At 44.5% G+C, this 15,348-nt stretch overlaps 1 protein-coding gene across 1 annotated transcript; it reads right to left on the bottom strand.

The window, feature by feature from the left end:
• Positions 1 to 11: 11 nt before the first annotated feature.
• Positions 12 to 14,677, bottom strand: PLD4 (phospholipase D family member 4). Its single transcript, XM_040602251.1, has 11 exons — positions 14,429 to 14,677; positions 11,375 to 11,464; positions 9,497 to 9,705; positions 8,637 to 8,820; positions 7,177 to 7,297; positions 6,681 to 6,808; positions 6,310 to 6,510; positions 5,775 to 5,914; positions 3,072 to 3,237; positions 1,934 to 2,030; positions 12 to 650 (listed from the first exon to the last, which is right to left on the bottom strand). Exons 1-11 carry the CDS (start codon positions 14,429 to 14,431, stop codon positions 442 to 444), a joined length of 1,548 nt encoding a protein of 515 aa, XP_040458185.1. The 5' UTR covers positions 14,432 to 14,677; the 3' UTR covers positions 12 to 441.
• Between the last annotated feature and the right edge of the window lie 671 nt (positions 14,678 to 15,348).

Here is a 15,348-nt window from a genome sequence, read left to right as displayed (position 1 = left end):
TGGCTCAAATCTTAAAGTAGCTAGGAGTTTATTAAAAGTATGCTTAAACACATGTAAAGTAAACTCTGTTAATGGAATATTAACATTGAAATATATAGCTTCCTAAGATAAAATACCATGGCAATAATGATCTGCATCACCGATACATTGAGATCTGGTTGTACCTTCCATGTTTGCTTTAATATCAGCTTGTCATATAACACTATGCATTTCATTAATTCAGGATGAGGTAATCACACAAAAAAAGGAATGTCACACCCTGCCTATTGGTTTTGCAGGCAGAGTCAACTGTGAGAAGTTCTCACGTCATCAAACAATGTGGACACCGCAAAGAAGCAATTTCTCTGACAAAAGCATAAAGAAGAAAACTCCTTGTTTTGCAGAGGGAGCAAGATTCAAACATATTTTTTGTTTCTATTTTAAATGTGTATTTCAATGCATTCAGAGTCTGCCTTTCCAGTTACAGTCTTTCTGCCCCTGAATATTCTCCAGATTCACTGCATATTTGGAATTCCAGTCTCGCTCAAAAAGGTTTTTTAATTGTTCCTGGATGGGCAGTTGCTTTCTTTGCAGGTTGGTCAAGTTCTGTTTGACAATTAGTCCCACGCCAGCTGTATTAATGAAGTAGTCTTCTGACCAATTGGAAGTCCCTATACAATGGAAAAATAGCTAATTAGAAACCATTAATTCCCCAATGTTCTGTTTGATCTCCATACTTAAGTGCGCATCGCCTGGCATTGCTTGTTTGTTGTACAACTACAGATCTCATTTGGACCAATGCAGCAGCAAAAATCAGGTCACCTCCTTACTCCAGACCTCAAGTTTCAGAAAGTCAGTATTAACTGCAACCCTGAAGCTTCATAACATTCTGATTCCTTACAGCCTGTGACAGAGATACACAAATCTACTCATAGATATGGGAACAGAATGCAACATTTAGGTAGTAAGAGCAGTAAAAGCCAGCGTTTTATATGGGTTTCTGTGTTTAAAGAAAAAAATTAATTCTCTTTGGTTGCTAAAGGAAAACAAGAGGAGAAACTGGATCCTTGATCAATAAATCCTCAGGAGCCGTTCTGAGCTCAGCATGCAATGCCCACTTCTAAACCAGGCAAAGCTGGAAATCCAGCTGTAGACATTGCCTAGGGCTCTCTCCAAAGCTACCACAATTCAGAAAATCAAGCACTGTGAAAAAATACACATTATCACTTAGCACTTGTCCTGGTGTTCACCTTAGCCAGAAAAATCTACTGTCAATTCCAGAAGGTGCTTAGGCATGAAAACAAGCTATCTGCATATCTGCCTTCAAAAGACAACTCCGTATCAAACAAATTCTATTAAAGGCAGTTGGAGCTGCAAGTCCTCAGTCCGTTGGAAGACTGGGCTATTTGCTGGATTGCATTGCTCAGAGGATGAGCTGGCTGAGGTGACAGAGCCCTTTCACATTCCTGTTTTTGAGGGATTCTAACAAAAGAGCAAAAAACAAACACCATCCTGACTTTCAGGAATGGAGCAGCAATTGACATTACCGTATTCCCATTTCCTTTCCTAGAGTTCTGTTCAACAAACAGTGCGTGGAATTAATTCCTCCCAGCAATTTCTTTTTATTAAAGCACGATAATGTTATATACTAGACTATCAGCTATCAGTGCATCATTCTGAGCACACAGTCTGCGAAATCCCTACTGTGCTTGTCACAGCCTGTGCACTCAGACTTGTCATGCTCTGTTCTTAATGGTTCACAATCATATGAAATCATCTCTTACTGAACTTGACCTACATTATTGTCTCTCCTTCACATCTCTACTTCTTTACCCAGGGCAGACTGCTTCACGTAGCAAAATGAGGTTTTTTTGATACTGCAGCCCATTCTATCTCAGTCTCAGTCCTATAGATCTGAAGATGCTGTAAGTATTTGGAATAATTAAATACATACCAATATAGGCTACTTTATCAGTGACCATATATTTGTTGTGATTCACTCTCCCATGAGGAATATTTGTGTGATTCAGAACCGGAACAATGAAGAGTTTCTGGAGGGAGAGAAATTAAGTATATAAATAGAAACACCAGAGTGAGAAGCAGATTGCATAATTGGACAACACAGATTTTCTATATTTTCAAAGAATGGAATAGTACAGAAAGAACAGAAGAGAATATTCCACACACTGTTATTAAATATACCATAAAAGAGATGTTACTCTTATCCAAGAAAACTAACAAATACTACTTCCACTATACATAAAATTGGATAAGCAATTGAGATCAGATAAGGATAGTGTTTGCTTCACAATGTTCCATTAGTGGCACAGCTATTATCATTACAGGGCAGACAATTAAATGCAGTTTTAGGCAGCTGTTTAATAGATCTGCATTTACCGCTGATTGCTGCTCTTATTTTGTGCTAGAATGGGCTGATCACAGACACAAGGAGTACTACAGGCAACAACAATGCCTAACTTTTTGTGTTAACTCCTAAAATCTAAATTTCTGTTCCTCTCTCTCTCTCTTCCTCCCTCCCACCCCACCCCCCTCAAAACCATTCCTCCTTACTTCTGTGACTCTCTGTTGTGATAACTGCATTGCGTTGGCAGCTTCCACACCATCCCCTTGACACATTCCAGCCTAGTGCCTATAGCCTGTACGCAATATTTAGTGTTCAAAAATGGGTCCATTTGTATAGACAGTCAGCAGAGCTCTCAATTCTAAAAAACTGAGTAATTAGACCCATTTAAGATACTCTATACAGAAAAAGGTCTGTGAGAAGAGCACTAAGTTGTCACATAAACCGTTATTGTCATGGTGCTCAGCAAATGCAACTACTCAGATAATGTCATAAGCGCTGCGGATAGGCACATCCCTTGATATTACTCGTAGCTTGCAATAGCTGGTTTCTCAATGATCACCTCTTGGGCCTTATTTTCTTAAGGACCTGAAACAGTCACTGCAACATTGGACAATCTGCTTCTCTAAAACCTGCTACTTGCACATGCAACTGGCGACTCAGACTCAAAGATCCGTGTAGGGCCCATGTCCTCAAGCTGTCTTTCCAAAACCGGATTTCTTATACGCACCACGTCAACACTGATGTGGGCATGCGGGTTGTTGAGAGCACGCAGGGACCTCAGATAGTAGAACATGGCTGGGTCAGAGTGGGTCCAGCAGCTGGCCAGAAGCCGGATTTGTACTCTGTAGTTGAAAGCTGCACGTCTCAGAGCGTTGTCAATGGCTGGCCAGTATCTAGAGAAAAGTAGGTGGGTGGAAAAAGGGATATTTTTGAAACGGGTCCGTAGAAAGTTGTGACAATAAACTGAGAATACAGGGGATGCTGTGCACAGATGGGATCTCTGATGTCTGGCAAGAGGAGCACTTGTGCCTTCACTGGAGTTATAAATAAAATTTCTGTCTTCTAACCAGCCAGTTCTTTTCACAGTGTTTTGAGACCTGCAGTCTCTGCCAAGTAGGGTTGAAATTGATCAAAAAGTTTAAAGTTTAGTAAAGTGAATGTACACAGATACACACACAGCATGGTGCCATCATGCTCATTTCCATAGGAAACTAAAAATAATGATAGCAACTCCAATGTAAAGCCAGATCATACAGCACAGAGCCCAGAGGAAAGGCTAAAAGCCATTTTGCAGAACATGGCCATTTCAGGATCCTGAAGGTTGTTTCTAGTGCACTAGAAACGCTAGTCCGCAGTGGTCCTGTGCCGTCAGCTGGTGTGGACAGGCTCTATTCCCTCCCCATCCCTCCGTGCCCTCTTTAGTAAGCCCTGTGCCCCCGAGGTAACAGACACATCTGTGCTCTTGTGAACACTTATGTTGGAAGTAGCCTAGGGGAAAATTTTTAACATCCTTCACCCAACTACACAGCACAAAGAGCCTGACGATGTACATCCCAGGACTAGTAACTCCAAACACCCCTGTAGCATTTTAATTCTGTAGTTCCTAACAAGCACTGCATGGAGGATGACAAGCATCTTTAGTACAGATTGGAGGACGGATACAGACAGAGGTCCAGCACTCACTCACAGTCCCATGCGCAATGATGGATTAATTTGCCTAAGTTATTCCTTTCTGTCTTATGTACAAAAGCCTGAATTCTCTAATCCTCCCCTGCACATTGCCCTATCCCAATCAATGGACTGACCACATGCTTTCAGGCTCAGGCTGACTTGTAGATCCTGAAAAACTCCCCCCCCCCAAAAAAAAAGCTACTTAGAAATGCTATTTTTGAACAGTTTCCATTTTTAAAATATATCAGTTTCTAGTTGATTAACACTCAGGCATTAAGTCAGCAGCTTTGTTCCCTCTGCCTCAGCTGCTGGAGGAACCTAACCTGAACTAATCAGCCTCAATTCATGGGGCTGCAGCTGGTTGCTGTGGAGATAGCCCGAGGCCCTGCACCGCTTTCCCTAGGCCTTTCAAACTCTTGTCTGCATCTGATCAGACCCTAGATGTCACAAATGGTGGATTAAGGCTTCAGATGAAGAATGAGGAGTATTTACACACTCATTCCTAAGGGGGAAAAGGGAGTTTCTGTGAACTTATTAGCTAAAATGAGGAGATGAGCAACCCAGAGATTCGACCATACAACACAGAAACCAAAAATCCTCTAAGCGATTTGATTTATGAAAAAATGTCCTCCGAGTGGAAGCTCTTCTTTGAGATTTTGTTTCAAGGCCAGTGGAATTATCTCTGTCTATCTATTATCCTATATCCTTCCTGCTAACACACCCATGCCCAGCTGAACAACAGAGGCTTCACGCAGTCATGCTGCAGGACATGATGCACGGCATAATTCTGGCTAAATGGCAACCCAGAGCTCACCCTATTCTTTACAAGCCATGTTGTATGTAATTATTTTGCTTGAACTTCTTTCTCAGTCAGATTATTTAGATGACTGGAAAACTCAGAAACATTACAAGCAAATAATACTCAGAGCACTTGGTTGCATGTAAACGTCCTAATTCAAGCATATCTAAGAGGATTTGGAGTCTTAGTGGTTGCCCCATGACTGACTCACTTTCTGTGTTACTCAGATCTGAGCTGATGTGCAGAGTCTGCATAATTCTGCTGTGACCTTGGGCAGCCCACTGGGACCATGGCAGTGATCCACCACACACAATTTGATCGCTCCAGATCACTACTACCACCACCTCCCTGAGAGCTGCTGCCGCTGCATGCGTCCAGCACGCTTCAGGGACTCGGCTGTCCTCCGGTGGAATTATAAAAAAGGGAAAATGGAAGCCTAAAAATTCCTTCTAGAGGCTTTCATCTATCATTGCAGAGGTCAGCAAGGACAGGTGAAGAACATCAAACAGGCAGCAAAGCCAGTTGTGAAGAGTCTTCAGAAATGAGGAACAGAAAGAGAGAAACAGGAGCAGAAGAGGGGGGGGAGCAAACAACATTTTCTCTGAAAAGTCTGATGTCAAATATATTTCTGCTGTTCCCATTCCTCTCTCTAGTCCTAAAGCTGCTCTGTTATATTTTGAAGGGAGCTGTACCTGACTGTCCCTAGTCTGGCACTTCACAGTTTTCTTGCTGCATGAAGAGCACAGGAGGCTGCTTTAAAATGCTAGTGAAGCACATGTGCAATGCTAGATGCCATCCCTTCTGCAGCATCAGTGTTTGCACAGTTCACCAGGAGGTCACGAATGTAGAGCAAAGCCTCAGTTCTCTCCACTCTGAATATTTTCATTGCAGAAGGGGTGAATAGTGTATCTTTCCTTTAAAGAGTGCAGTCAACTGGTTTGCTCAGGATTAGAATTGTACCTCTCTGGATGAATGAAACGGCTGGTAGGGAAATAGTCCATAACAGAAATATAGACAAATTTCTGTGCCTCATTGATAATACTGATTATAGCAAAGAGGTCATGGGTGCGACCCTCTGGACAAAATGCTGGAGGAGAAGCCTGTAAAGGAGAAAACATGCAGGTCAGTGATTTCATCCTTTTTTCTGTCAGACTGACCAATTTATATTCAGATCGGTCCAGTTTTCATTACAATAGCACAAAGCACTCGAGGTGGACCACTGTTGTTCCTCATGCCTTCCATGTCCTCATGGGTGAAATACTCACTGATATGTTGAGCCCACAGGTGATTAAAGGAGACCTGCACCCTGGTCTTGCCATACTACCTGACAGCCAAAGCTGGGTCAACCCTTACTCCTTGAGTAGTTCCAGAGAAACCTGTTGAATGAATTAATTTCCAGCTGGAACACAAGTAACTGAGGACTGCTGAAGAAACTTTTCTGGCCAAGGTTTAAACATAGTTTACAGTCTAACTTGTCATTTTAAAACATACTTACGGAAAAATAGGCTTTGGTCAAGATTCCATTAAATTCTACTTCCAGAGGCTGATGCTTGTTAATGTGGGTAGAATAATTAAGAGGCCAAGGGAATGGGATGGTGGCATTGGCATGTCCAAGATCCCAGTAAGTACTAAATGTTTTCCAGAGGTCTTTGGCTAAGCAGCTGCAGTTGTATATCACAGCACCAAACTCTTTCACCTGCAAAGAGAGCAAGCTGTGTCACAGCCCCAGCAAGAGCCACCTCCGTCTCCAGGAGTTTCTTTGCCATTTCTCCCACTCAGTCAATATTCTACATCATTATGATTTTTCTCTGCTGTTAGAACATGCGTTTCCCCCCAGATTTCTGAGTATGCAGCAGCAGAGCTTACCTGAGATAAAGATCGCCAGTCCATATTTGCACTACCAATATATATGTGTTTCATGTCTACTATCCAGAACTTGCTATGCAACACTCCTCCTGCCAAATATCCAAAATCAATCTTTTTTACATGAGCCCCTGAAGGAAGATGAGGAGGGGAAAGAAAGAGTTTAGATACAGCATGGAGATGGCAAACTACACTGCTCCCTTGACTGCCAGAACCTGTCTGGATGTCTAATGCTTGCAGCCAGTAATAACTACCAAAATTCACAAGTACTCGGTCCTGGGACTACAGTCACTTGCAAAAATATACAAAATGTGAACTTCCAGAAAAATCCTTAAGGGCATGACAACACACACAGAAATCACAAACCAGTGAACTCATAGTGCTTGTCCTGTGAACCCATGTAAGCACCGTGCCAGAACAGGCCTTGGAGCCCAGTTTCTCTCAGATGCCTTTTTCGCAGTACTGAAATTTGGAGTGCATCAATAAGGGAGATAATTACCTTTTTCCTCTAAAAGCTCAAGGTCAGTTGAATTTGTAGCCAAAGTTGGCATACTTGCTGCAACATACACAGAAACGTTCTCTGCAAGTAACATCTCAAACCTCTTCAGAATATCTTCACCCTGCATGGTACATTGTTTGTTACTTTTTATATTTTGTTATAGAACATTTATAAGATACGTGCAAGTACAGCCTTACTAATGAATGCCTCCTTTGAAGAACCCCAGCATAAGGAAGGTCAGGAATGTCACCTATTTCATGAGTGTTTCATGAAGATCCTGATGTAATATACGAATCAAAGTTTATTTTCTGTCATTTAATACTATTAGATATAAAGTTTAAAAGGATGACCACAGCCATCCCAGACTTCAAAGGTGAATGCCCCAGCAAAGGTCAGCTGCTGAACGCTCAACAGATGCATTGTGTCATTGCTCCCTGAAGATAAAAGACACTGTCCTACACTGAGCTGTCCCTTTACAACTGTCACTTCTACTTTTTCTCCTGTAGAGAAGATGAGTCATCTTACAACACCAGAGCCACCTGGGGAGGAAGACAAGGACAGCAGTCCCAGAGAGCCCAGGAGGACAATGAGGAAGGTGTGCCAGAGGCTCAGCCCACAGTAATAAACAAGCCAGCATCTGGTCAACGAGCAAACAGCACAATTCTCCCAACGCTTGACTAACACCGTACCTGCCTGAAATAAGGTGGGCTTGTCCCATCTGCTTTTCAGAAGAGTCCCCCAGACCCTGCTCAGGATTGCCTGGGAGGTTGCTAGCTGCCACAGGCCAGAAGAGAGCCAAGGGACAATTAAACATGATGGATGGTCACAAGGTGAGCCTGTGCCATGGTTCCTGTCACTCACTTTTGCTGATGGAGCCAGAGAGGCCCTATAGGAAGCCTGGCTGCACAGGGTACCCAGGAGGACAGCCCAGCAAAGGAGAATGAATGTCTTAAGCTGCCATCCAATGGCACTGTTCTGGGACACCTGCAAAATGGGCAAATGCAGACACTTGTGTCTGTACGCGGTGGAAAAGCAGCCTCTGAAGCATCCAAAAGTCCAACAGAATTTGCTTCCTGATTCTTCCAGCTAGCCAGTGGGAACTGAGACGTTCACTTGTGTACGTGGGATCCTGTAGGCCTTTCAGCCATGCCTCTGGCTGCCCCTCCCACAGGCTGACCACCTGCAGGGTAAGCAAGGGTTGTTTTGAGGCTGGCCCCTGGTTGCTCTTAAAACACAGCATGGAAATATTCAGAGACATGGATGTTGCCCACATGGGATCTAACTTAACTGGAGGAGGAAAGCTGGCGGGCTGCTTCAGACCAGCATGGAAAACCTTTCTGAGTTTGCAGGAAGAGTCAAAGCAATGTCTCTGGGAGACAGACCACGCAGTCGATCTGTCATCTGCCAAGCGTACATGAGACGTACAACCATAGTTGTGCTTGTCATTGATTTTCTCCTACCTGCTTGGAAGATGAATCATTGACATTGATATCCTTCCCCGTAAGAGACCAATAGTAAGAAGCCACGTGAATATTTTCCTGGGCTATATCGAGGAGTCTCATCCAGGCTTGGTACAAGGGTTTGGCTGCAGTGCTATTTATCTCAAAAGGTAAGTCATAAGGAACGTTTTCCACCAGTTCAAAGCTGCAACGGCAATTATATATGGTGAAGCAAGCAACTGTGACCCAAACAGGAAACCAAGCACCTGTCAGGCTGTACAGTTGGCCATTTTGGACATCAACCTCACAACCAAACAAGCTGAGCTGGACAAACAAGCTGGGAGTACTCTCAAGTTATGTAGCCAAGCATGTATTGGACGTTGTCCTCCCAAACCCAGCAAGATGGGTTCTAAGCTTTTTATGTTACCGTATTAAAGATGAGGAGAAAAGTAACCCCCTAGGGCTAGATGTTGCTTTGGTACACTTTCCACCCCCCGCCAGAAGAAACCTTCACTGCCCACTCCAGCCTCTGAAAGCAGGAGAGCTCAGCAAAGGCTGCTTTGCCCTCTAGTCACTCTGCTGCCTCCCACCGCTGCCACAAAGGGAGGGTGGCTGGAGGTGGTGGAGTAGCAACAGAGCAGTGCTGCACATAGGCCAACAGGACCAGTAGTGGGGCAGTGATACTGCCCCTGCTGCCCCCCATAATGGGCAACTACTGATGACCCAATGCCTAAACAACACCCCCACTCTTCCCAAATTAGTGATACTTTACCACTTATTATACAATGGGAAGAGAAAAAAACCCATGCTGATATTGTCAGCACTGTAAACATTTCTCAACCTGGTGATTACTTCTTCATGTGCCATCAGGCCTGGCTTACCTGCAGGAGTCATTGGATCTACTGGTGTCCTTCTCAACTATTGTGGCTCCTATGAGATCTCCGTAGAGTCCTTCTTCCTCCCCCAGCCCTTTGTAAATGCTGACAATTGCTTCTTCTCTCTTAGGATCAACTGTGCTGTCCGCTCTCATGAAGTAAACAGCCATCAGGGCAACAAGACCAAACATCAAAATTCCCCCTAAGATTTGAAACTAGAACAGAATCCAAACAGGTGAAGATTTAAGGAGTCACCAAGTCACTGATACACCAGCTGATGGATGACTACCTGTTGCAGGTGAGTAAATCACAATCTTTGCGTAGTAGTTCTGCTTTCAGCTACTGGAAGACAGTATTTTTAGATAAACTACTGAAAGTGAGGACCACAAGACACATGGGGGTTGGTTTATGTGAGGACCATCTTTTTAGTTTTGGTTTAATTTTTCCTGTGACAACATATCAAAAACCTGTTTTTTTCCCAAACTTTAATGATTAGTTTGATGTTGATTAGCTTTATTTTAGCACAAGACAAATGGGTGTTCAAAAACCCATTTAAAAAAAAAAATCCACCAAAATCAAAACAGGAAAATCCATAACACAAGATTAGATGTGGGATCAAGATGAACACTACCATAAAGAGGAAGCTCATGAAGTCAGGGGAGAAAAAAACAGGCCTGAAAACATCAGAAGCAGAAGGACATTTTGTGGTTTCTGAACACATTCTGGTTTTATTTTCTAACTTAAACCTCACTTAAGTGAAACTACACAAATATCGTTTATCCACGTGGCAAGTATTTCCTTGTTCTAGTGTAGTGAGTTAGCCTCATTTCTCTTTTTCTGTGCTTCCTTTTTTTTTTTTTTCCATCTATGTTCAGGGGGAAAAAGTAGCCTGGCCACCTGGTACATGCAGATCTGCATGTCAGTCCAGCCAGCCGCATGCTGAAATGTGTCCCACCAGGCTCTCTGTGTTGCCCTATACCGAGGAGGAAAAACCAGCCACCAGTGCAGACCCACTTGTCCCAACAACTATCGTGTCTGGCTCCCCATGGCAGTTCCTGGGAGCTGGGACCATCCACCACCCTGTGATAGGCAATGTGCACTTCAGAGAGGAGCTCCTGAACCTCCAGGCAGGAGAACCACGTCTAGGAGTGGTCGTGAGGCTGTAGCTATGAATGTGAGTTCCTGGAAGGGTACATATGAAAATTTGTGCTAGTCGAAGAAACCAGTTGCTTCTGAAAGTATCTATTTCAGTTTCTATGTGGATAATGTTTCTTATTTTTCATTTTCTCTGCTTGAGATCCACAGTGCTGCCATCAATTTCAGGCAGTGATTTAAATTAAAAATGTTTTTAAATTGATTATCGACTTAAATTTTTTCCCTCTGGTTTGTTGTCCCTCTCGTGGAGGGCAAAAAAAAAAAAAATCCCAGTAATTTTCAAGAGTTCTGCATTTCATCCTGTGAACACATTGGCAAGACTTAAACATCGCACGGGTTTTAGAAGACATTTTTAGGGTAAGAGATATATTTTGAAGTTACGTGTTGACTGTCACCATGCTGTACACTGTGATGTCCAGGTACTCTGGGCATGGTGAATAAATAACTCTGGGCTGATGGTGGAAGTCAGGCTATTTGTATGAGCAAGGTTTGCTGTCCTGAGTCAGGGCTGCAGGATTAGGCTCCACGTCACTCTCAGCAAGGTTTGATCAGCCTGCCGGATAAATCAGTGAGGGTTTTGCCACTCAATTGGTTTACAAATAGGATTGAAACCTCCATGGATTTCTAAAACGGTCAATAAAATCATTCTTCTTAATCTGTTATTCCTTCTCAGATATGTCAGTGTGATCTCAGCTCTTGTAAGCAAATGTAGTGTATCTCAATAATTACCGTTTTGACGTCTTTTTGATTGTTCACGCTTAATTTCATGTTGGAGGACTCATTAAACATCAGGGATGTTTTCAATGTTTTTTTCACAATCTGAAAAACAGAAATGTATGCAGGGGGAAAAATAAAGCTTTATGGCAACATTTGTATAAAGCTGGTTACAGACTAAAAATGCAGGTTACTGTCATTGCTCTGTCTAGTGCTTGGAAATTTAAGCACACATCTGTGCAACGTCATCACTGTATTATGGGTCTTGAGTGACGTTAACGTTATGAAGTGAGAGGGAGACAGGTCCCTGCAGTTTGTCCCTGCTGCTATTTGCACTGCAGTAATTAATGCATAAACAACTGCATTGCTGCCTCTTCAAGTTATCCTTCAACACCCACTTTTGTCCTGTTGCAAGCTAACACATTGCCAACAACCAATAATTAAGCAGAGAAGTCACGGGTGATAGCGTACAGCATCGATGTCACCCTGCATGTGGTTCTGTCAGGCTCCTGCTCTGCTCTCTTCCTATGCCTGTGAGTTGCCTTCAGTGCCGGCGGTGTCTCTTCCAGAATGGACTCTATTAAGGTGACAGAGACCAGGCTGAAATACAAACTCTGCTCCTCCCCTGTTGCAACCATGACCCTAGAAAATAACTCAGCTTCTTTTCTCCCTCTGACAGTATTGCTCCAATCTTGTGTTATCACCAGCAGAGGCCACCACAAGAGCAAATACCCAAATATACCAAAACTGAGAGCAGATGGTAGGGCAGGGGTAGCTGGCCGCTTGCCTCTCTTGCCTTCCCAAAAGGTCAAATCAAAACCTTCTCACATGTCCAACCACCCCTGCATCGCCAGAGGTGAATTCACCCCGTAAGAGGCAGCTGTTGTTTTTCATGCTCAGAAGCAAGCAGTACATCCTGGGGTGCTGCAGATTTCAGCAAGTGCTACCAGATGATATCACCACCTGTCCAGTCCCCAGACCACTGCTTTCTATCCCTGAGCCACCAGGCACTGTACCCTGGTGGACCAACATGCTGTACTGGTTTCAGATATGCAGTTGCTCTATGGGTGGCCACACTCAAATTTAAGTTTCAGATAGGAAGGATCCTGCCAGCCTTGTCCCATCCATCTTGCCATACGTTCACAGCTAGTGTCACCTGAACTGGGTGGTGTCTGCCCTCCCACATCAAGGCCAGATATGTCCATGCTGTGGGCAACCCCTGCCCACCCCACCTTTCTTACGGATGCCGTGACCACGTGGAACAGGAGGGAGTTAGACACAGCATGGACATACTCCAAAGGCTTCTCGTGGGACCCAGCTCACAAGAACTAGCGGGGCTGAACCAAGGAGATGGAGGATGTCTTGGAAGACAAGGGAGGTGGGTCTGAAACAGTGACTTGGGGAATGTGGAGAGGGATGTGAAAAGAAAGGACCTAAGGTAAAAGACCAGACAAGGGAGAATGAGAAAGGTGAAGAGGGAAGAAAGGGTATGAACAGTCACGCCTGAGAGCATACTAGAGCTGCAGAGGTGAGAGTTGAGTGTCCATTTCCAGGTCTGCTTGTTGGTAGCACCAGCTGTAATCACTGCCGCAGTGCCGTGATGTCCAAACTTTCCAAGGCAGTTTTACTCCCACTTTACCGGCACTCCCTTCCTTTTGGTGCCCCCAGATGCACAGGCAAGCTTTTACACTAGGTACACACGTAAGTGCTGGCAGGTGAACACCCATTCTCCCAGCCCTGGAGAAACTGAGGTGCTGCTAGCAGTGAAGGCCGGCTGGCCGTCCCCCAGCGAACATCAGGTCAGCGTGGCCCTGAAATCCCCGTCCATGTTTTAAGCACAGTACAAAGATGTCTTACCCCAAAGAGCTTGCAGCCCAAGCAGGAGCAGGGGGTATAACACACCGTGCAGAGAAAGCTGTGTGAGCGCAACACACGTCATTGCCCCACCTTGAGAGAAGTGGTCAAACACCGACCCAGAAATCTTAGTGGGAAGAAAAGGAAGAGAGAGCAAGAGAAAAGATGCTAAGAATTTTGGGAGGAAACTGAGCCAAAGAGATTTTAAAGCAGGAGAAAGGCAGCTGAAAAACACCACCAGCAGCCCTCCAGCCTGGGCCAGGAGAACCCATGAGGCTGCAGGTCCCACCACAGCTCACTGCTTTGGTGGCAGCTGCCCCAGCCAGCTGGGCTACCCCAGTAACAAACAGCCCCCCGGCTGCCCCGGGGGGTTCTCAGCACAGAACCCGAGCTTGAGAGGTGTCATCTTCTCCCTCTGCCCCCCAAAGCCAAAGTGCTCCCCACGACACGTTCGGTGACACAGGCTGTGTCTCGGTAAGGAACTGCAGCTGTAGGTGCACCTACAGCCATGTGATGACTTCAGAAGGATGGAGCTTACCAAACAATTAGTTTCAGTTCTCCTTCTCAGCAACAGTCACAAAATGGCTTCAAAAAGCAGCATTTCTTTTAAAATACAAGAGCTAACAGGTCTCCTACATGCCATAATGGAGTTATCTACCATGTAGTTCAAACAAAGTTCTTGATATCTTTGGCTGATGATGGGTTGGATTCCCAACTGCTATACAGAAGCCATGAGAACTGCACTAAAATATGCAGTTTAATTTTCTAGAAAGAAAACATCAGAGACGCAACCAGAATTCTGAAGAACAATATTGTAGCCAGTCAGTAATTAACTATGGCTCTCTCGAAGCTTTCAGGGCTTTTCCAGCTGCCAATTTCCATGAATAAAGTCCAACCAAGAGCAATAAATACCAGTGCTACTTAGCATTGCTTCACAGGCTGGAACACAAGCTAATACTACAATCTGCTGAGCACACGCAGGAGACTCTTGTTTATAACGTTAAGGCTGCTTTCTCCCCGCCCCCAAAATAACTCTTGGTACTGCTTCTCTCCATCAGCACCAAACTGTTTCAGATTTTGGATTTTGAACACACGGATGAGATTTTTCACCATACAAAACCCTCCCAGGAAGCTGTTTGAAGCTCCTCAGATGAACAAAGCACGCTCTCCTCGACCACCCCCCAGCACTCTCAAGATGACAGCAGATGCACTTACCATCCTGGAAGACCTTCTCCTGTGTGGATGTCCTGCTGTAGTCTGACGTTACTCCCAACTCTACTTAAAAGGGGCAGCGCACATACTTTTCACCAGGGGCTTTGTTTCAGGTTCTTCTGTCTTTTTCCTCCTGCTGCTGAAGATTACTTCCTCTTAAACGCAGTTTCACAACATGCGCTGACAGAGTCCCAAGTGATCATCTGGTTGTTACAGCCCGGTTCTTAGACTCCGGGTCCTGATCTTCACCTGTTCGGCATAACTTTCTACGGTGCCTGACCTGGTTCGAGCTGTTGAACAGCTAAGTTCCCCCTGCCCTCACTAGACTAGCCAACAACACAGAAGACACCAGTTGAAAGGACTGCTCAGTTTCAGTGCAGTTTGCATCGCAGGCATGGCAGTATTCTCACTGCTTCATTCTTAACCCACCAGCAGCTTCATTCTAAACAGACAAACCCTCCAAAACCTCCTCTCCACCCAGTTCCTCTCCCAAGAGCTCTCCTGCTCAATCATCCTTGGACAGACATAAGGGAACAAACTAGCTCCTTTGAAATAATACAGCTTTCACCTTAAACACACGGTATTTAGAATTTGCAGTGACATTGTCGAGGGAGAAGGTTACATGCAATGTTGAGTTAGATATAATTAAGCTATAAAGAATCACTAACAGGCTGAAACGAAAGTAATGATTAAACCGACCTATCGAATAAGCTCACCAAGACGTAGCAAGCTTTCTGGGACACCAGGGATGTAACAATAGACAAGAGAAGTGGGGTAATGGGGCACTGCAGCCAGCACATAGCACAGAGAACAGGTGAAGTTGTGAGCAAGTCGTGTACATGTTCCCCAAGAAAGTTCAGCTGAAGTTCACCAACTTGTCGACGACCATGGGTCTCAAAAGACCCCCCCCAGGGCCTTATGCA

This window comes from Falco naumanni, chromosome 7 (assembly GCF_017639655.2).
Source record: "Falco naumanni isolate bFalNau1 chromosome 7, bFalNau1.pat, whole genome shotgun sequence".
In the NCBI taxonomy this organism is placed as follows: domain Eukaryota; kingdom Metazoa; phylum Chordata; class Aves; order Falconiformes; family Falconidae; genus Falco; species Falco naumanni.
The sequence above is the reverse complement of the archived record's forward strand: the minus strand, read 5'-3'. Positions and strand labels throughout refer to the sequence as shown.